This window comes from Carassius carassius, chromosome 7, assembly GCF_963082965.1.
Source record: "Carassius carassius chromosome 7, fCarCar2.1, whole genome shotgun sequence".
In the NCBI taxonomy this organism is placed as follows: domain Eukaryota; kingdom Metazoa; phylum Chordata; class Actinopteri; order Cypriniformes; family Cyprinidae; genus Carassius; species Carassius carassius.
The window spans coordinates 29,752,919-29,773,262 of record NC_081761.1 but is presented as its reverse complement, the minus strand read 5'-3'; the positions used below and the strand labels follow the sequence as shown (position 1 = coordinate 29,773,262).

Sequence of the window (20,344 nt, the reverse complement as noted above, 5' to 3'; positions counted from 1 at the left end):
TTAATCCCTTTAAAAATTCAAATACACATTAAAATCAGATTGCCTCTCTCAAAGGTTGCATTTAATCTTTTTAAGTGAGTAAAATGTACATCTTTTACCCAAAAGCAATGCCATATTATGGTGTTCTGTGAATTACATAACAGCGGTTGGATAAGAAATAATCTTTCGTCAAATTAAAGTTAAAAACAAGTAAGTAAATAAATCCTTGCACCTTGGAAACATGTTAGATTCAAGGTAAAAGGTATAATTTTAGCTTAGAGTTATAAATATCAATATTTTTGTTATTTTATTATTTTTTGTTATTAGCTTCACAAAAATACTCAAAGAAACAAACCAAAACATAGTAGTTATCGATTGATTTGAATTGCATATCTTTTTCCTGAATAAAGAGCGTCTTGTCATTAATTCATGTAGACATGAACTAATCTGTTAAGCAATGCAATGGATGCAGGTTAATATGCAGCATATCCTATTGCTATAACGACTTGAAAGTATTTGAACAGCTTATGTAGACACTTAATTTTAAATATTGATTGATACATTCGTTCAACCAACCATGCATTTATTTGTTTGCTTAAGGATAGGCTTTCGTCGTAATCTAAAAAAACTGAACAAAACAAGCTCTACTCTCTCATTACCAGACTATAAGAGGGTGGGCTTTGCGTTTACTTCAAACGCCCCATGTCAAACAGTGAGTCACGCAAGGACTCGCTCGAGCGCCGGTTTCGAGGCACGTCACGGTTCCTCATATTTATTCAGCGAGGAGGCAGCGGCATCGACTAAACTGGCTGCTTCTGGTTTCAAGACACATAAACACAAAGCGAGACGCTGCCTTCGAATATACAACGAACAGTGGATCGCTCTCCGCTTTACGCTGAAGACGACAAAGTCAGGTAAAGGCCATGCTACATAGATGAAAATTAAAAGATGATTTGTGTGTGTTTTCACTGCTACAGTACTGCGCGTTTTAATGATGTAACGTTGTTAACGGAGAAACGGTGATTCCAAACAAAATCGTATACAAAACTGACTCATGACTGATCAGTGTTCTCTTATCGGACAGAAGATGTTTCTCCGTCTTTTTCGTTTTTTTACCCCGTTATTTTTCTCGAAAGCACAGTGCATTCTGTTACAATTCAGTTTTCATTAAGGTGCATCTAATGATGCGCTGATACATAAATTACGACTTAAATGTCCATTTACCTAAAAATAATAGGTGATGGTCGATTTCATGAAAAGGATATTTGGTAAATATTCTAGGTTGAGGTTTATTTCTTATCACCGAAGGGCACTCGCCCGTGACAGTGTAACGTTAGTTACGTGGCAGCGCTGATTCCACTGCACGCACTTTGTGCTGCTACTTTATCAGCAACCAAACTTCGCTTATCTCTACTCAAATGACCCAGTGCTTCTTGCTTTTATGCACACACAGTCCCTTTTGTTTGGATTTTAAAATGAGCGTAATAGCAATAGGCTAATATAGAATAATTTGTATAGATCAAATCCTTTCCTGTAGCTACAAGATTGTATCCCACAAGGAAAAAGATTTCTCTGCCAGCTTCGTGAAGGTTATCTTCTGCAAATATTCAGTGCCTGACCTGTTTTATTATTTTTTTTTATTTGGACTGTAGGTGTTAAATAATGGACTGTATAATAGTTTCAAGTCTGCTTTAAAAAGAGAACATGCTGATGGGAAGGGATGAGGGGAAAACTACATATGGCTCATATACATCCTTTTTCCTACAATGTGAGATGGGGGGGGGGGGGGGGGGTAATTCTAGAGGATGTAGGTTGTGAAGAGTGTATACATCCCCAAAAGCCCACCCTTAATCTGTGGCAAGTGAGGTGCTTGGACCTTGTGTTGTTATTATCCTGCTACAAGGATAACACCCATAAAGTCCACTGAAAAAAAAAAAAAAAATTATATATATATATATATATATATATATATTTTTTTTTTTTTTTTTTTTTTTTTTTCAGGGTGTTATATATATATACAGTCGTGGCCAAAAGTTTTGAAAATTACATAAATATTAGTTTTCAAAAAGTTTGCTGCTAAACTGCTTTTAGATCTTTGTTTCAGTTGTTTCTGTGATGTACTGAAATATAATTACATGCACTTCATACATTTCAAAGGCTTTTATCGACAATTACATGACATTTATGCAAAGAGTCAGTATCTGCAGTGTTGGCCCTTCTTTTTCAGGACCTCTGCAATTCGACTGGGAATGCTCTCAATCAACTTCTGGGCCAAATCCTGACTGATAGCAACCCATTCTTTCATAATCACTTCTTGGAGTTTGTCAGAATTAGTGGGTTTTTGTTTGTCCACCCGCCTCTTGAGGATTGACCACAAGTTCTCAATGGGATTAAGATCTGGGGAGTTTCCAGGCCATGGACCCAAAATTTCAACATTCTGGTCCCCGATCCACTTAGTTATCACTTTTGCCTTATGGCACGGTGCTCCATGGTGCTGGAAAATGCATTGTTCTTCACCAAACTGTTGTTGGATTGTTGGAAGAAGTTGCTGTTGGAGGGTGTTTTGGTACCATTGTTTATTCATGGCTGTGTTTTTGGGCAGAATTGTGAGTGAGCCCACTCCCTTGGATGAGAAGCAACCCCACACATGAATGGTGTCAGGATGCTTTACTGTTGGCATGACACAGGACTGATGGTAGCGCTCACCTTTTCTTCTCCGGACAAGCCTTTTTCCAGATGCCCCAAACAATCGGAAAGGGGCTTCATCGGAGAATATGACTTTGCCCCAGTCCTCAGCAGTCCATTCACTATACTTTCTGCAGAAGATCAATCTGTCCCTGATGTTTTTTGTGGAGAGAAGTGGTTTCTTTGCTGCCCTTCTTGACACCAGGCCATCTTCCTAAAGTCTTCGCCTCACTGTGCGTGCAGATGCGCTCACACCTGCCTGCTGCCATTCCTGAGCAAGCTCTGCACTGGTGGCACACCGATCCTGCAGCTGAATCCTCTTTAGGAGACGATCCTGACGCTTGCTGGACTTTCTTGGACGCCCTGAAGCCTTCTTTACAAGAATTGAACCTGTTTCCTTGAAGTTCTTGATGATCCTATAAATTGTTGATTTAGGTGCAATCTTAGTAGCCACAATATCCTTGCCAGCAGATGTCAGAGTAGTGCGATTTGATGTTGCTCGAAAAGGAGAATTTAAAAATATATGAGTTACTTCTCTTTTTATGTTAAGCAATGTCTCTGGATCAGTCTAGGGTCATTTTGTGTCAGTTTTGCCCGATTTGCTGTTGTTTTGAAAACTTTCTTGTGTTCTACGTTGGTCGCCAACCCTAGTACCCTGTTGGTAGAAAAGGGGCAAAACAACCTTAACATTAAACCTAATGAACCAAAGAAAAAAAAAGGTTTAAAAGACAGCCTTATATGACTCATCTAATGTAGAATCCGTGGACTGGAACAATTTAAACCATGTCTTATCTTATTTTCCGTTATGGCTTCATCCTAACTTCACAAGATGACCTTCTGCTTCTGCCTTGAAACCAGATGTACCACAAGGCAAGGACTTTTCATGCATACAATGTTTCATACACAAACTGTCTCAACCATAACTACTGTGTTGAAAAAAGGCAAATGTCTGTAGTTATGATTTATTTGGTACAGCTGTTTGTAATGCCTTCAGCAACTTCTGATGTGTTTCAAGATGTAGAGAGCACTGGTTATATCAGAGATGTGGGTCTGTTAAACACTGCACATACAGAGTTAGGACCTGTAGTTACAGTTGAGTTTATCCATGCCTTTCCATTTCAGGACCCCATAAAATAACCTCTCCACCTCACTGTAGAGCGTACTTTCTATAGGAGTTTCTGGTCATGAGTCACCGATAAACTGCTTCTCTCAGTTCAACAGGGGGTCAATGAAGGTCAGCAACACATATTCACAAGCTTAGTTACTGTAGATAGTTCTATGCTTCATGCTTCCAGCAGTTCATTGTAACAAAATATTATGTGTTTACCTAATCCTTATTACATACATATTACTTCACGTTATAGGATAAGGTTTCATGTTTTGCTATTTTGCCCTGACACTGGTTGTTTTTGCATGGTGAATCATTTATCTTTGGAAAATGATGTTCAGTAAATCAATCAACAAATTTAACAAACCATCTAAAGTTTTTAGTTCAGCCATATTTGAAACCTGCTGATGTGGCTTAAGTCATTTGAAGTCACATGCTGAGAATTCTCAAGAAGGAAACAACCCATTCTTAACAGATACAATGCAGCCACCAAGCTAGCTCCTTCTAGTGTTCATAATAAACTTTCTTATTGTCACTTTGCCTTTTTGCTTTCTCTTTCTTCTTGTTCAACACTGCAGTGTTGATATAAACACTCTCAACATGAGGTTGCAGATAAGAAAACTTATTTTGATATTGGTGTTATTTAAGGTTATGGCTTGAAAAGGGACTCTGTTGCAGTCATTCCTACAACCACGTGGTAAAAGATGTAAAGTATAAAATGTTCTGTATCTTTGTACTGTATCTTTGATGTGTTCTTTTCCTCCTTTCTGTGAATAATCTCTGTTATTTGTCTTGCTGGAGGGCTTGGTGTTTACTCTAATAACTTCTTCTCATCTCACCTCTCCCCAGATTCCCTAGAAGAAGAGTTTGGACGGCATGCAAAGTTGTGAAATATCTTCAGACAGCACTGATGATCCTCTTAGTAGTGCCTTACACAGACATCGACAACCCCGAATAGTAGTAATTGGCGCGGGCTTGGCCGGCCTTGCCACCACCAAAACCCTTTTGGAGAACGGCTTCACCAATGTTACGGTGCTAGAGGCCTCAGACCGTATTGGAGGCAGAGTGCAAAGCATTCAGCACGGTAAGACAATGGTCTCCTCATGATAGCATCCTTTTTATTACTTCATCCTTAACCTTCAAAAAATGTGCCCTTTCAAGGTGCTATCTCCCTTTCTCTACAGGTAAAACAACTTTGGAACTTGGAGCAACCTGGATCCATGGGGCAAATGGGAACCCCATCTACCACCTGGCTGAGGACAATGGGCTGCTGGAGCACACTACAGAGGAGGAGAGGAGTGTGGGCCGCATTAGCCTCTATGCCAAGAATGGTGTGGCCCACTACCAGACCAACAACGGCAACCGGATCCCAAAGGATTTGGTGGAGGAGTTCAGTGACCTGTACAATGAGGTGATGGATGAAAGCTGAGTGTCTGGTTTTATGCAAGAGCCTTTTGGTGCAGCCTACATTCCGCTGAAACTGCAAAATGTTGTGACTCACATGAAGAAGTATTTTTTATTTATTTTTTGTCAGAGAAAGCATTTTTCACTTCAAGCTCACAGATGCCAGAGTAAAAGTAATCTATTTTGTGGTTGTTACCTCATCCTGTGCTGCTGTTCTCAGAGTGAACCTTTCTTCCTCTACCTCAGTAACTAACACAATTAAACTCTTGTTTGTGGTAAGGATAGCTTCATGATCTGATGACTCTACAATCTCTCTTTTAACAGCGTTAAACAACCTCCTTTGTGCAGGTGTACGAGCTGACTCAGGAGTTCTTCCAGAATGGAAAGCCTGTGGGAGCCGAGAGTCAAAACAGTGTTGGGATCTTCACACGAGATGTGGTGCACAAGAAGATCACGCTAGATCCCTATGACTCAGAAGGCACCAAGAAACTCAAGTTATCTATGCTACAACAGTACCTCAAGGTGGGCAGGGCTGTAATGTTTTAGAGAGATTTTTCAAAATCAAATCATGGTTTGTTTAGTCACAGAATAGTTGAAAATCAGGATATATCTCTGTAGACCTGATTTTGAAATTATAGGTGTGGCATCATGTTTGTCATCTCCGTAACAAGCCACAACCGGAAATAGTTCCTGTCATGAGCAGATTTACTGCAACTCTATGACAACATCAAACATGTGTCCACACCTTTGTAAGACAACAGTGACGTCAATCCCACTGCCTTCCCACTTTGTTGCAACTGAGTTTCTCTTGCAAAATACAAAACTGTAGACTTCCGCCCACAGAGCTGTGTATTAAAAACATAGTACTGTTTAAATAATTTCCCACACTTTGACTAGACTCACAATGGGCTTGTATTTACAATTCAGGAATAATTAAACCTCTTTTTAAACATCACACAGTACTGTTTGTCACTCAGGCTATTCTCAGAAATTCTGATAGTAATAAAATCTCTGGATTACTGAGGTAAAAGTAGGACAGACGTTGAATTTCATCCTTCCTGTATTGCTAGAGATTATGGGAGGAAGGGTCGAACCAGCACTCAGCTGGCTATATGTCTGCTAGACTGCCTGTGTTTGTTTACAGCAGTATAGTTTGGAACTGTAAACTTAGAGTAAATGGTGTGTTTAGCAGAGTTCAGGCAATTACTATGTGAAAACAACAGTAAATGAAGCTTTGCAAGGCTATTCACGAATGGTCACTTTATCAGCCTCAGTCAAGGTTGCCAGGGTTTCACAACAAAACCTGCCCATTTAGTCAAAACTAGCCAAAAACTATCCCAATCGCGTTCCAGGGGGTAAAATCATGGGCGGCGCTAGGGAGGAGCTAGAAGGTGCTCCAGCACCCCCAAGAAAAACCAAAGCACCCCCATAAAAAAATGAAATGCAATAAAAACATTTGACTCATTACACATGCATAACGTCTTCGGTTAATGTCGTGACCTCAGTCAGAGAGCTGCACGGGTCCGATTTTGTAAATCCGCACCCGCCCGTACCCGCAGTGCTTAAAACCGCATCCAACCCGTTTTCCGACAGCAGCACTAATTAAAATCCGCACCCGACCCGACCCGCTTAAAATAGAACCGACACCCGACCCGCACCCGAAATCAAATCAGTTAAGCCAATCACATTAGACACACTTTTTTTCGAATTTTATTGCCAGGTCATACAGAAGTTATTTATGGAAAACTCTTTTTAAAAGATATTCGTTTTTTATACATTTTATCTTAATTTTAATCAATGTTTTATCAATCAATTGCCTGTATTTAATAAATAAGAAGCAAATATATAGCAGACAATGTAATAACCTTAGTGTAATTGACAGAATTACAAAAAAATATTTTGCTACCTAAAATTTAAATATTTTTTGTGTCACGCATGCATGCATGTCTATTTCCCTCATATTAAATATAAAACGCATGTGGACTGATATTTTTCCAATGTCTGGACTCCTTTATTAATGGAGTATATAAACAGACGTATCAATATATTGGTATTAAATGCATTTTCTGAGAATTTATATTAGAGTAAAATATCTCATAATAAAATACAAAATTGACTGATTTATGAATGTATATGCATAGTTCTCATCAGTCGGAAATACAGATAAACGCTTTCATTTGTTGTATTTTTGATCCTGAAAGAAAACAGAACAACAAAAGACCGAATCATATCACCGTCTGAGGTTGTGCTTCAAGTCGAACGCACCCATTTTTAAATCGTTCACAGCTGAGCATCGCGAGAGGCGGATCTGCGCCAGAGCGCACATGTGAATGAATAGGCCCATATTCACAAATGTGTTAGCTATGGAATGAAATATCTGATATTCCGAATGTCAAATACATGCAAGTGGAAGTGTATTGTTGTTTAAACACCTTTATAACGATCGCGTTAGTTGAGCTGTATGCGCGATATAATTTTATGACACAAATTTTGAAATAGGCTTAAATCAAACACATTTTAATTCAGATTATGTACATATATATATATATATATACATATATACATATATATATATATAAACGGAAAAAAAAACAGCTGGCTGATCTTTTACGTCTGTTAACTAATGACTCATGAAGCCGTTCACGCGGTTGTGATTTTTTTTTAAAGTGGAACGTAGGCCTATTTTTACGTTTGCACGTGACTGTTTTGAACCCGTGTTTAGACCCGTGTTTCCCCTGTGTCCGACCCGCACCCGTATCCGACACAGTTGGATATTTTTCACCCGTTTCAGTCAAATTTGGTACCCGAACCCGTGCAGGACTCTAACCTCAGTTCCCTGAGAGATGGGAATGTGACATGGCATCAGAAGCTTACGCTTTGGGGACTCTTCCTTCCTAAACCTTGAAATCTTGTTGCACAATGCCAGTAAAGTTGCAACTCTCACTGGTCAATCCCAGCCAAGACAGCAAATAGAGGCGGAGCCCCGCTGCTACGTAATGCGCCGTCTTGGCGGCAAGACCATGAGCCTGAATTTACTGGTTCCCACACTCCATTTTCATATGAAGTTTCCACCATTCAGGGTTGGGTTGCCATATCGAGCTGCCCACGTGTAATAGCAGGTAACACCTAAGCAGAATCAGCCATGGAGAAGCTGTTAATATCTCCAATAGTTTTGGGAAACCAAGGTCTGTTCGGCCAGTACAGAGCCATTAACAACACTGACACCCTCTCCTCTCTGATCTTGTGCAGCACCTGTGACAAAATCTTCAACGGGGAAAAAGTATACAGGCGGGCCTTCGGCCACAGCATCGTGAGTGTGTCCCTGCCCAGGGGAGAGTGTGATGGATAGAAGAACAGAGGGCAGAACACGTTCTCCTCTGTCGCAAATAAATCCACCTCTGCCTTTTTGAACCTTTCCCAGATCAGTCTTATTGTCCTGTGGTTCAGTCTCCATTATCCATGAGGTATCCTGTCGGTCGATAGCATATCCATGCCACTGTTCAGGCAGCCAGGGGCATGCCCTGCCCGAATGGAGAGCAGATGGTGATTGACCCACAGTAAAAGGTATGCTTCCTGTTCATAAAGGGATTTCAAGTGTACCCCGCCCTGGCAGTTTATGTACGTAACCAATGACATCTTGTCTGTGCGAATCAACAAGTGATGCCCTAGACTTGTGAGAGGAAACTCCGAAGAGCCAGAAAGAACTCTCTCAGTTTGAAGCGATTTATGAGCCACTTTTTCTCCAGTAGCCCAATGCTTGTACACTGTCACATTGAGCTCCCCAGCCTGTCGTCGGTGCGTCCGTCGTGACCACTTTCCACTGCGTGACCAGACCCAGCTGGGCACCACACTGGTACAGGTTGGGGTTCTGCCACGGTTTCAGCATGTTCAAGCACCTGCAACGACCACAACGCGGGTATGGCTCGTTTTCCAAGCTCTTCTCTGAACTGTGTTTTCAGCCATATCTGCAGGGGGGTGCATATAAAGCAGACCGAGGTGGTGCAGCCGCCCTCATTAGTGATGCGCGGCTCATCTCATAACCCCCGGACCCCGCGGGTAACCTGTAGTCGGGCAAAGAAATTGTCACTTTATATGCGGGGCTGGTCATTAAAAACAAAATAAAAAATCAATGTACAGGTGCTTCTCAATAAATTAGAATGTCGAGGAAAAGTTAATTTATTTCAGTAATTCAACTCAAATTGTGAAACTCATGAATTAAATAAATTCAATTCACACAGACTGAAGTAGTCTGTCTTTGGTTCTTTTATTGTGATGATTTAGGCTCACATTTAACCAGGGCTCTGAACCGGTTCAAGGAACGAAAACGAAAACCGGAAACAAACAAAATTTTGACAGGAACAGAACCAGAAACAGAAACGAAATAAAATTTTATAGTTCCGAACAGAATCGAAATGGCCGATAACTGGTTAATAACGTTATTTTATCGTTCCATTTAATATTTGAAATTTAGTGTCAACCAATCACGAATTCCAGTAGACTCCGGCATATGCAAATACGAAGCTGAAGCCAGCGAGTGAAATGTCCGCTCAGCTGTGAAATCATCATAGGCAAGTCTCAATGACAATGCACCGCCTTCAGGGCCGGATTAAGACCAAATTAGGCCTGATGACGCAGCGCGAAAAGGGCCTTTTTTTCTCGGCGTTGGTGCATGTGTATTCTACACTCAAGCGCCAGCATTAGCCTTTCCTGCCCAACTGAGGACCGCAGCTCTCCTTTGATTATTCCCAACTTTGAGAAGCTCCGCTCGCTGGGGGCATTGGACATCATCATGCACAGATAGATGCGCTAACCAATTTCGACATTTGGAAACGTCTGAGAAAGATACAGCGATGACAAAAGCTCATACAAGCTCTGCTGATTCGTTCACAGTCACCGGTTTCTGAGTGTGCATGAATGCAGCAAACTGTATCAGCTAATTTTGACCAATTAATAATCAGTTAAACGATTTAAAAAGTCTTTTATTTATATTCAGTAAATTATCAAAATATTTAAAAAGGTTTGCTGCATGTTTAAAAGACGCTACGCGCATATATATATATATATATATATATATATATATATATATATATATATAGAGAGAGAGAGAGAGAGAGAGAGAGAGAGAGAGAGAAAACTTGTATAGCCTATACGTTTTTTAGAGAGAGAAAAAAAGAATTTCATTCAGAAATAGACATAATGCAGACACGAAATGTTTACAAACATTAAGCTATAATAAACACTAGGCTATTTTGTATAATCATTTTTCATTCACATACATCGCGAATCCGGAAACTTTGATTTTGTGTCGAATGAGAGACCCGCTGGTTTCAGTTTCGTTTTAGCCTAAATTAATTAGTTTTAGTTTGTCGTTAATATTGCTATAGCTTCTTATATTTTTAATTCTTGTTCTTTTCTAAATACTGTTAATTGAAATTATTGTGTTGTGGAGTGAGGGGAACTAAAATAGCCTAGCGGAGCCTCTCAAATTTCCCGGAAGCTGAACAGTTTTCATTTGCTATTAACCTCAAAATAATTCTTAGAATGAAATTTGGAGTCCAACTTTCGGACGCATATACAGCGTTACTTATTATTCATTTACTATTATTCTATATTCTTTATATTAAATAAAATTTTAGCATCCAGATACGTCGGGAACATGGAAACATTTGGATTCATGCCGAAAGAGAGAGGTAGGCATCAGCTTCACCTTAGATTAATTTGTTTTTGGATTGACGTTTTTATAGCCTAAACTGTTTTTATAATGTTTTTAAACATTTAGCTTTAGACTACAGGCATTTTACCCTTTATTATTTCGGAAGTAATAGAGCTAATAAAATCCGACGTGAGCTGCAACTTTTTTTTTTTTTTTTACTCTCAAAACGCAATCTTATAATGTTTTTTTTTCTTTTAACAATGCAGCAAACATTTTTAAATATCTTAAAAATACTTTGTCTTTAAAGTGTTGATAGATCTTTTTTTTTTAAGTAGCTTACATTTGGCCAAAATCTAGAGATGATGATACTGTAGCCTATTGGCTGTGACTAAGCGTTAGATCTCTTTTTTCCTTTTCTTTTTGAGTAAAGAAAACGCTATACTTTATTATTATTATATTATTATTATTAGGCAAATAATATTGTTTTTAAAAATAACGTTATTAACCGGTATTTTTTCCACCCGAACCAATTTCGGAATGGTAATACAACCCGAATTCCGGAAAAGTTGGGACGTTTTTTAAATTTTAATAAAATGAAAACTAAAGGAATTTCAAATCACATGAGCCAATATTTTATTCACAATAGAACATAGATAACGTAGCAAATGTTTAAACTGAGAACTTTTACACTTTTTTTTTTACACTTAATTAGCTCATTTAAAATTTAATGCCTGCTACAGGTCTCAAAAAAGTTGGCACGGGGGCAACAAATGGCTAAAAAAGCAAGCAGTTTTGGAAAGATTCAGCTGGGAGAACATCTAGTGATTAATTAAGTTAATTGATATCAGGTCTGTAACATGATTAGCTATAAAAGCTTTGTCTTAGAGAAGCAGAGTCTCTCAGAAGTAAAGATGGGCAGAGACTCTCCAATCTGTGAAAGACTGCGTAAAAAAATTGTGGAAAACTTTAAAAACAATGTTCCTCAACGTCAAATTTCAAAGGCTTTGCAAATCTCATCATCTACAGTGCATAACATCATCAAAAGATTCAGAGAAACTGGAGAAATCTCTGTGCGTAAGGGACAAGGCCGGAGACCTTTATTGGATGCCCGTGGTCTTCGGGCTCTCAGACGACACTGCATCACTCATCGGCATGATTGTGTCAATGACATTACTAAATGGGCCCAGGAATACTTTCAGAAACCACTGTCGGTAAACACAATCCGCCGTGCCTTCAGCAGATGCCAACTAAAGCTCTATCATGCAAAAAGGAAGCCATATGTGAACATGGTCCAGAAGCGCCGTCGTGTCCTGTGGGCCAAGGCTCATTTAAAATGGACTATTTCAAAGTGGAATAGTGTTTTATGGTCAGACGAGTCCAAATTTGACATTCTTGTTGGAAATCACGGACGCCGTGTCCTCCGGGCTAAAGAGGAGGGAGACCTTCCAGCATGTTATCAGCGTTCAGTTCAAAAGCCAGCATCTCTGATGGTATGGGGGTGCATAAGTGCATACGGTATGGGCAGCTTGCATGTTTTTGAAGGCTCTGTGAATGCTGAAAGGTATATAAAGGTTTTAGAGCAACATATGCTTCCCTCCAAACAACGTCTATTTCAGGGAAGGCCTTGTTTATTTCAGCAGGACAATGCAAAACCACATACTGCAGCTATAACAACAGCATGGCTTCGTCGTAGAAGAGTCCGGGTGCTAACCTGGCCTGCCTGCAGTCCAGATCTTTCACCTATAGAGAACATTTGGCGCATCATTTAACGGAAAATACGTCAAAGACGACCACGAACTCTTCAGCAGCTGGAAATCTATATAAGGCAAGAATGGGACCAAATTCCAACAGCAAAACTCCAGCAACTCATAGCCTCAATGCCCAGACGTCTTCAAACTGTTTTGAAAAGAAAAGGAGATGCTACACCATGGTAAACATGCCCCGTCCCAACTATTTTGAGACCTGTAGCAGAAATCAAAATTGAAATGAGCTCATTTTGTGCATAAAATTGTAAACTTTCTCAGTGTAAACATTTGCTATGTTATCTATGTTCTATTGTGAATAAAATATTGGCTGATGTGATTTGAAAGTATTTTACTTTTCATTTTATTAAAATTTAAAAAACGTCCCAACTTTTCCGGAATTCGGGTTGTAATATCAGAGGAACGCTGAACAGAAACGTTAAAATATCGATTCTGCTCGGAGTGAACCGATTGAATTTTTTTTTTCATTTTCAAGCCCTGCATTTAACAAAAACCCACCAATTCACGATCTCAACAAATTAGAATATGATGACATGCCAATAAGCTAATCAACTCAAAACACCTGCAAAGGTTTCCTAAGCCTTCAAAATAGTCTCTGACAATCATTGACACCCTTCACAAGTTCACCCTTCACGAGTTTGTCACAAAAATTAATTGCCAATAAGCTGGCTGTTCACAGAGTGCTGTATCCAAGCATGTTAAAAGAAAGTTGAGTGGATTGAAAAAGTGTGTAAGAAAAAGTTGCACAACCAACCGAGAGAACCGCAGCCTTATGAGGATTGTCAAGTAAACTGGATTCAAGAATTTTAGAGAACTTCACAAGGAATGCACTGAGGCTGGGGTCAAGGCATCAAGAGCCACCAAACACAGAAGTGTCAAGGAATTTGGCTACAGTTGTCGTATTCCTCTTGTTTAGCCACTCCTGTACCACAGACAACATCAGAGGCATCTTACCTGGGCTAAGGAGAATGAGAAATGAACTGTTGCCATTGGTCCAAAGTCCTTTTTCCAGATGATAGAAAGTTATGTATTTCATTTGGAAACCAAGGTCCTAAAGTCTGGAGGAAGGGTGGAGAAGCTCATAGCCCAAGTTGTTTCAAGTCCCGTTTTAAGTTTCCACAGTTTTTGATGATTTGGGGTGCAATGTCATCTGCCGGTGTTTGTTCATTGTGTTTTTTGAAAACCAAATCACTGCACCCGTTTACCAAGACATTTTGGAGCACTTCATGATTCCTTCTGCTGACCAGCTTTTTAAAGATGCTAATTTCATTTTCCAGCAGGATTTGGCTCCTACCCACACTGCCAAAAGCGCCAAAGGTTGGTTAAATTACCATGGTGTTGGTGTGCTTGACTGGCCAGCAAACTCACCAGACCTGAACCCTATGGAGAATCTATTGGCTATTGTCAAGAGGAAAATGAGAAACAAGAGACCAAAAAAATGCAGATGAGCCGAAGGACACTGTCAAAGAAACCTGGGCTTCCATACCACCTCAGCAGTGCCACAAACTGATCACCTCCATGCCACGATGAATTGAGGCAGTAATTAAAGCAAAAGGAGCCCCTACCAAGTACTGAGTACATGTACAGTAAATTAACATACTTTCCAAATGCCAACACTGGGTTGGTCTGCACCAAAACTGAAGCGCGTAGCCATCCTCTATAACATTCTGCAACCATTCCGAAATGCAACCGGACCGCCATGCGTTTGCAAAATGGCATAATGGACGGAGCGCTTGGCCTATCTATTCTGTGTAATGCAATAACAACCGGTTTTGGTCATATTTACTATAAGTTGCCCAGCTTGCCATGTCATTGATCTAGCACCCTCCCAGCACTCGCTTAAAAATATTATCTGGCGCAGCCCCTGGGTAAAATATGCAATTTGTGGCAGGGTTCCCCTGGTTAATGCACATTTATAACATATTATAGTAACACAATTACTACTTGGCAACACTGGACTCAGTAGACTTCACTTTTAATGCCAATAAGCACCTTAACATCAATATTCTGGTAGGTTTATGCATAACTTCTTATTTTCTTAACATCTTTGTTTGTGCCTCAGGTGGAGAGCTGTGAAAGCAGTTCCCCCAGCATGGATGAAGTGTCGCTTAGTGAGTTTGGTGAGTGGACCGAAATTCCTGGTGCTCACCATGTCATTCCCGCTGGTTTCATTAAAGTCATTGAGATCCTGGCTCAGGACATCCCAAGTCGTGTCCTCCACCTCAGCAAGCCTGTCCGCCGTATCCACTGGAACTGCAGCTCCCATGATACAGAGGAAATTGTTGACCAGGCTGACCATAACCAGGACCAACGACCCAGCCCTTCTCCGGTCTGTGTGGAGTGTGAAGATGGCGAGTGTCTGCTGGCAGACCATGTGATCATAACGGCCTCTCTTGGGGTGCTGAAGAAAGCTCACGAGACTCTCTTCTCCCCAGGACTTCCACTAGACAAGGCACAGGCCATCCAGAAACTGGGCATTAGTACTACCGACAAGATCTTTCTGGAGTTTGCAGAGCCCTTCTGGAGCCCCGAGTGCAACAGCATTCAGTTTGTGTGGGAGGACGAGGCACAACTGGAGAGCCAGGCATACCCAGAAGAGCTGTGGTACAGAAAGATCTGCAGCTTTGATGTGCTGTATCCGCTCCAACGCTATGGCCACATGCTGAGTGGGTGGATTTGTGGAGAAGAGGCCCTTCTTATGGAAAAGTGTGACGACGAGACTGTAGCGGAGATATGCACCGAACTACTGCGTCAGTTTACAGGTCAGCACATGTGCCAAGAGTAACACTGTATCCTGTTTAAACTGCTGTATTATAAGGGTGTAACAAAACAAAAAATTACACCTCTCTTATTTCTCAGTAGTACTGTATGTATGTCATTGAACTGGAGTTCATTTCCCACAGCCACTAATACTTCAGAGTGTTGTCAGTTTTTGGTGTTTGTCATTAGCATCAAGAGCAGTGTTAATGCCTGCATAATGATTTTAGCTTCTCAGTACCATTCCCTGATTCCTATAATCCCCCATTTTGACCCTCTTAGGCCCTGCCTTTAGGCATCTTAATACCAAGTGTAAACAGGGCCTTAGAGAGCTGCATTTAAAAATCAATCAAGGTAGATAATTTCCAGCTGACAGAAGATTTTTGTAGGGTTCAGGAATTAAATGCAATCAAGTTTGTCAGCCAAAAAAAAATGTAAATGAGTTTGTTTTGTCACATACATATTTAACTTGTTATATTAAAGGGTTAGTTCCCACAAAAATGAAAATTAAGCTCTCTTTTACTTAACCTGAGGCATCTTAAGTGTAAATTACTTTTCTTCTTTGAGGTGAATCCAGTCAGAGTAATATTAAAAATCATCAACTCTATCATTTCAGTCAGCAGGTGTTGAATTGCTTCAGTCCAAAAGACATGAAATAAAAATCACCCTCACATAAAAAAAAGTATCTCACATGGCTCTGGGGTTGAACAAAGGCCTTCTGTAGCGAATCGGTGCATTTTTGTAAGAAAAATATTCATATTCAAAACTTAATAAATCCCTTGAAATTTAGCATGCGCTCACAGTTGTAAATGGAAGCAGCAGAGAGATAAAAAAAGTATGGATACTTTTCTTACAAAAATGCATCGACTGGATCGAAGGCCTTTGTTCAACCCCCCAAACCCCAACCAATCACTGATGACGTCATTGACTAGTCGACTTTGACACAACTTTCATCCCTTCATCCAAATCACACTTCTCCTGGAGCCTTTCAGAGTATGCATTTATTTGTCATTTTAACTGTTTGAAAAAATTTCTGCTCGTTCTAAATCAGATACAGATAAAGTAGCAGTAAAGAGTAAAGATTACATTCATATGAATGCATTAGTGAAAGCGATTGTGTGAAATGAATTCTACCTGGCAGCGACTCTCTACTAGTGAAGCTGTGGGATATAGTTATTAGGAAATATACTGTATGCTTGAACTTTTCCGTTTCTTAGCTATTTTATTGAGAAATCACAGAACAGTGTTTATACATTTCCACGCTGAATTATTCTGTGTGTCACAATCTGCAAGTGATGTACACACTACTGTCTGTAGTCTATGTGTGTGTGTTACAGTGCAGCAGCACATTAGATTAGAACAGCGATTAACTTACCTGTACAATAAGCTGTTTAAAATATGCATTCTCCCGTTGAATTTCGAGCATACCGTAATTAAATCACACTTCTCCTGGAGCCTTTCAGAGTATGCATTTATTTGTCATTTTAACTGTTTGAAAACAGAGCGTAAATGTGTAAGTCCTTCAAAGATTTCTTATCCTGTTGCACCCTCTATAGGACCAGCAACTAGTCGACGTCAAACTTAAAGCATCATGGCAGACCATTGAGTTTGACTAGTCAATTAGTCAGTGCAATCCCTAGTATGTACCTGTTAAATAAGGGAAGAACAAGGACCTCTGATCCGGTCAGGCCTCTAGTGTAAACGTATCGACATCCACTCTAAAGTTTCCAGGGTTGTGTGAAAGATTGTACTCTAAACAACTCTTTCTCTTCCACTGTAACCCTTCCATGACAGAACACAAGTCAGATATAAAGGTCAATGTGCACATTCTCTGTAGTTGATGTCAACAGACTGGCATGCCTCTTAACTAGGTCAGTTTAATCCAGATCCCCAGCAGGTGCCCCAGTCCTATATAGAGTAATCAGTGTGCTGAAATTGGATTTGGTCACACCTTACCACTGATAATTGAAAGGTACCCTAATTTCTGTCATTATTAGTCAGTAGATTTAAGATTAACTTCCCTTGTCCCACACGTGTCCACTTAACACACATCACCAAAACAAACATAAATTAGCATAAAAAAACAAATAAACACAAAAAAATTCAAATAACACTTAAAAAAGAAGGATTTGTGTGTTCTTGTGTATGATTTATTTTCAAGTTTGATGTTTCTAACAGGGAACCAGAATATTCCAAAACCAAGGCGGATCATGCGCTCCTCATGGGGCAGTAATCCCTATATCCGGGGTTCTTACTCCTTCACTCGAGTGGGCTCCAGCGGGAGAGATGTGGAGAAGCTAGCTGAGCCCCTGCCTTATATCAAGAACACTAAGGCTCCGGTAAGTTGAAATTTCCACTGAGTTGTATACATTTTTAAAGCGAAATTTGCAAAATAATAGGCATTTGCACTTTACATAATTTAGGTATCAGAATGCATGCAGTATGTTTTTGGAACAGCAAAGTATATTTTGAGTATCTTTATAAGTTGCATTTTCATGTAGTGGGCAAATAAGTGAATAGTGGGCAAATTATGATTTTTGTTTTCCATTAACTTATCTACCAATTAAACTTATACTTGTTTCTGATTATTTCAATCAAAGACCTTTGAATCCTTTTTAGAATCCTATGACTGCTCTAAAGTCAGGCAGGAGGCTTGCTTGCACAATTTCTTTTTTAAATGTGTCATGTTGAGCTGTGCAGCACTGAGACTGAAATTTGAGTCAGATGAGAAGGTTGAGTTGTATAAGGGCCAAACAAACACACATACACACACACACACACAAACATGCTCTGGCCAATTACGGGTCTGAAAGGAACAGTCTGACCCCTCAGAGCACACTGCACAAAAAGAACAAGAGGCTTGAGACTGTTAAATCACTTTTCTATAGCAGAAAGATAGAGACTCCTGCTTAAAATAGCTTACTGGGCCCCAGAGCATCCCTTACGAAAAATAAGTTTAAGTGTGCTATTATTAGTATAATTCTTTTAAACTAAAAAATAGGAAAGTACACTTTCAGTCTACATTGTATGTACTCCTCAGAAATATACTTAAAAAGGCATTTAAGTATACTTGACTAACATAGAAAAAGTCTAAATTTATTTGTGCTATAGCCTTCCTGTGCTCCGAGATTGTTTTCATTGTTATATGGTAGGTGGCACTATTACACATCTACTGTAAAGAGTTTCCAAAACACGGAAACATTGAAGAAGAAACCGAAAAAAACAACAACAGGGTGCTTTCACAAGTAATCTAACATGATCATCAGACATAAAACAGCATAATGTTGTGGAATAACATGTTGAGAGGTAATAATGATTGTCAAGCTTTTGGACTCCATCTACGTTTCTATTATCAGTCTGAATCCAATTCATAGTCCTTTTTCAGCATTCGTTTAAAATGTTGTTTATTTGTAAAAAATGTTAGATATGAAACTTACCCACATTCAAATGTTTTTTTTTTTTTTTTTAAACATAAAGCTAGACTAAAATGTTTTTTGTTTACAAGCAGATGCTCTTTCTTTAAACCCTGTTCTTTCTTTTGATGTTTTGTGTGTTCAGATATTCATAACGAAATATATACACATTCTTAAATGGGGACACAGTAGTGTATACTTAAAGTATGATGTAAAGTTTACAGATCTTACGAGTATAATTGTAGTATAATGCTACTTAACTACTAGTTTACTGAGACTATACTTCAAAGCGTACTAAAACTGCTACAAGTATCTAATTAGTAAACTATCAGTATTCCTATAAGTTCGCTTTTAGTATAATTGCTGTACAAACTAAAACTGAGGTAAACTAGTTGTCTACTCAAAGTTTACTAATGTTATACTTAAAGTATACTTTTATATACTAGAAAATGGGCCTGTTTAGGCCCAAGGAGTATTGAAATAGATAATATTGTTACAAGTATACTACTAGAACAATGATATTTGAATACTTACTACATAAAGTATACTTAAAAACATACTTGAACTTAAGTATACTTAATAAAATAAACTTAAAGTATACTTCTTTTTGTTAAGAGATATATTTGGTCAACCTAACTGTCTTTTCTTTTCTTCTGTCCAAAGCCTCTACAGGTGTTGTTTGCTGGGGAGGCCACCCATAGAAAATACTATTCTACTACCCATGGTGCTTTGTTGTCAGGGCAGAGGGAGGCAAACCGCTTGATTGAGCTGTACCAGTACTCCTTCGGTGCAGAAACCACAGAGCCTAACATTTAAAATAAACCACAACAAAAACAAGAACCACTTACTAGTGACAAAAACAATTGTATTATATGCTATCTGTATTTCAAATGATGAAATTATGAATGAAAACATGGTAGGGGCATTAAACTAATAACAACAAATCCTCTTTATACTGTAATTAGATTAGCACTCTGTAGATATTACTTGAGATGTACTGTACAAGGCTGCCATGTGGCACTATCTCTGGTCCTTATAATTTTTTTCTTATTATTTTTAATCCCTGTTAATATGTTTCTATAATTTAACAATATTTGTAAGTGCCTTCTGTATTTAATGTTGTATCTAAAAATTAAACAACAACAACAACAACAACAAATACTTGATATGAATAAAGTGTATGTTAATGTGACGAAAAATGTGTTTTCTTTCTCTCTTTCCAATTCTGTTTCTGCATGTTCAAATGTTTTTTTTTTATTCTTCTTCTCTGACAAAAGTACATGTCTTTGAAATACATTGATTTAACTTACTTGCCAGGCTTCCAAGATTGAAGCATTTTTTTTAATAAAGTGCTTTTCAGCGGATCGTCTTACAATTAGATTTGATTTATTTATTGTTTTGGCTCTGTACGACTATAAAATTACAGACTCTTGGGTCTCTGCAATTCTGAATGACCACAAGAGGGCAATATTTACTTTGAAAATTAAGATTTATAGAACTTAACTGACACAAAATACAAGACAGACAAATAAATATATATAAACATCTTCCTGGGTCAAAGATCTCATATTAAACTGCGCAA

The 20,344-nt window shown here is 39.0% G+C and overlaps 1 protein-coding gene across 1 annotated transcript; it reads left to right on the top strand.

Moving 5' to 3' along the window:
* Nucleotides 1–739: 739 nt before the first annotated feature.
* smox (spermine oxidase) lies at nt 740–19,961 on the top strand. The gene is made up of 7 exons (XM_059554473.1): nt 740–893; nt 4,622–4,856; nt 4,957–5,183; nt 5,525–5,698; nt 14,655–15,354; nt 17,528–17,688; nt 19,426–19,961. Exons 2-7 carry the CDS (start codon nt 4,649–4,651, stop codon nt 19,576–19,578), a joined length of 1,623 nt encoding a protein of 540 aa, XP_059410456.1. The 5' UTR covers nt 740–893; nt 4,622–4,648; the 3' UTR covers nt 19,579–19,961.
* The last annotated feature ends 383 nt before the right edge of the window (nt 19,962–20,344 follow it).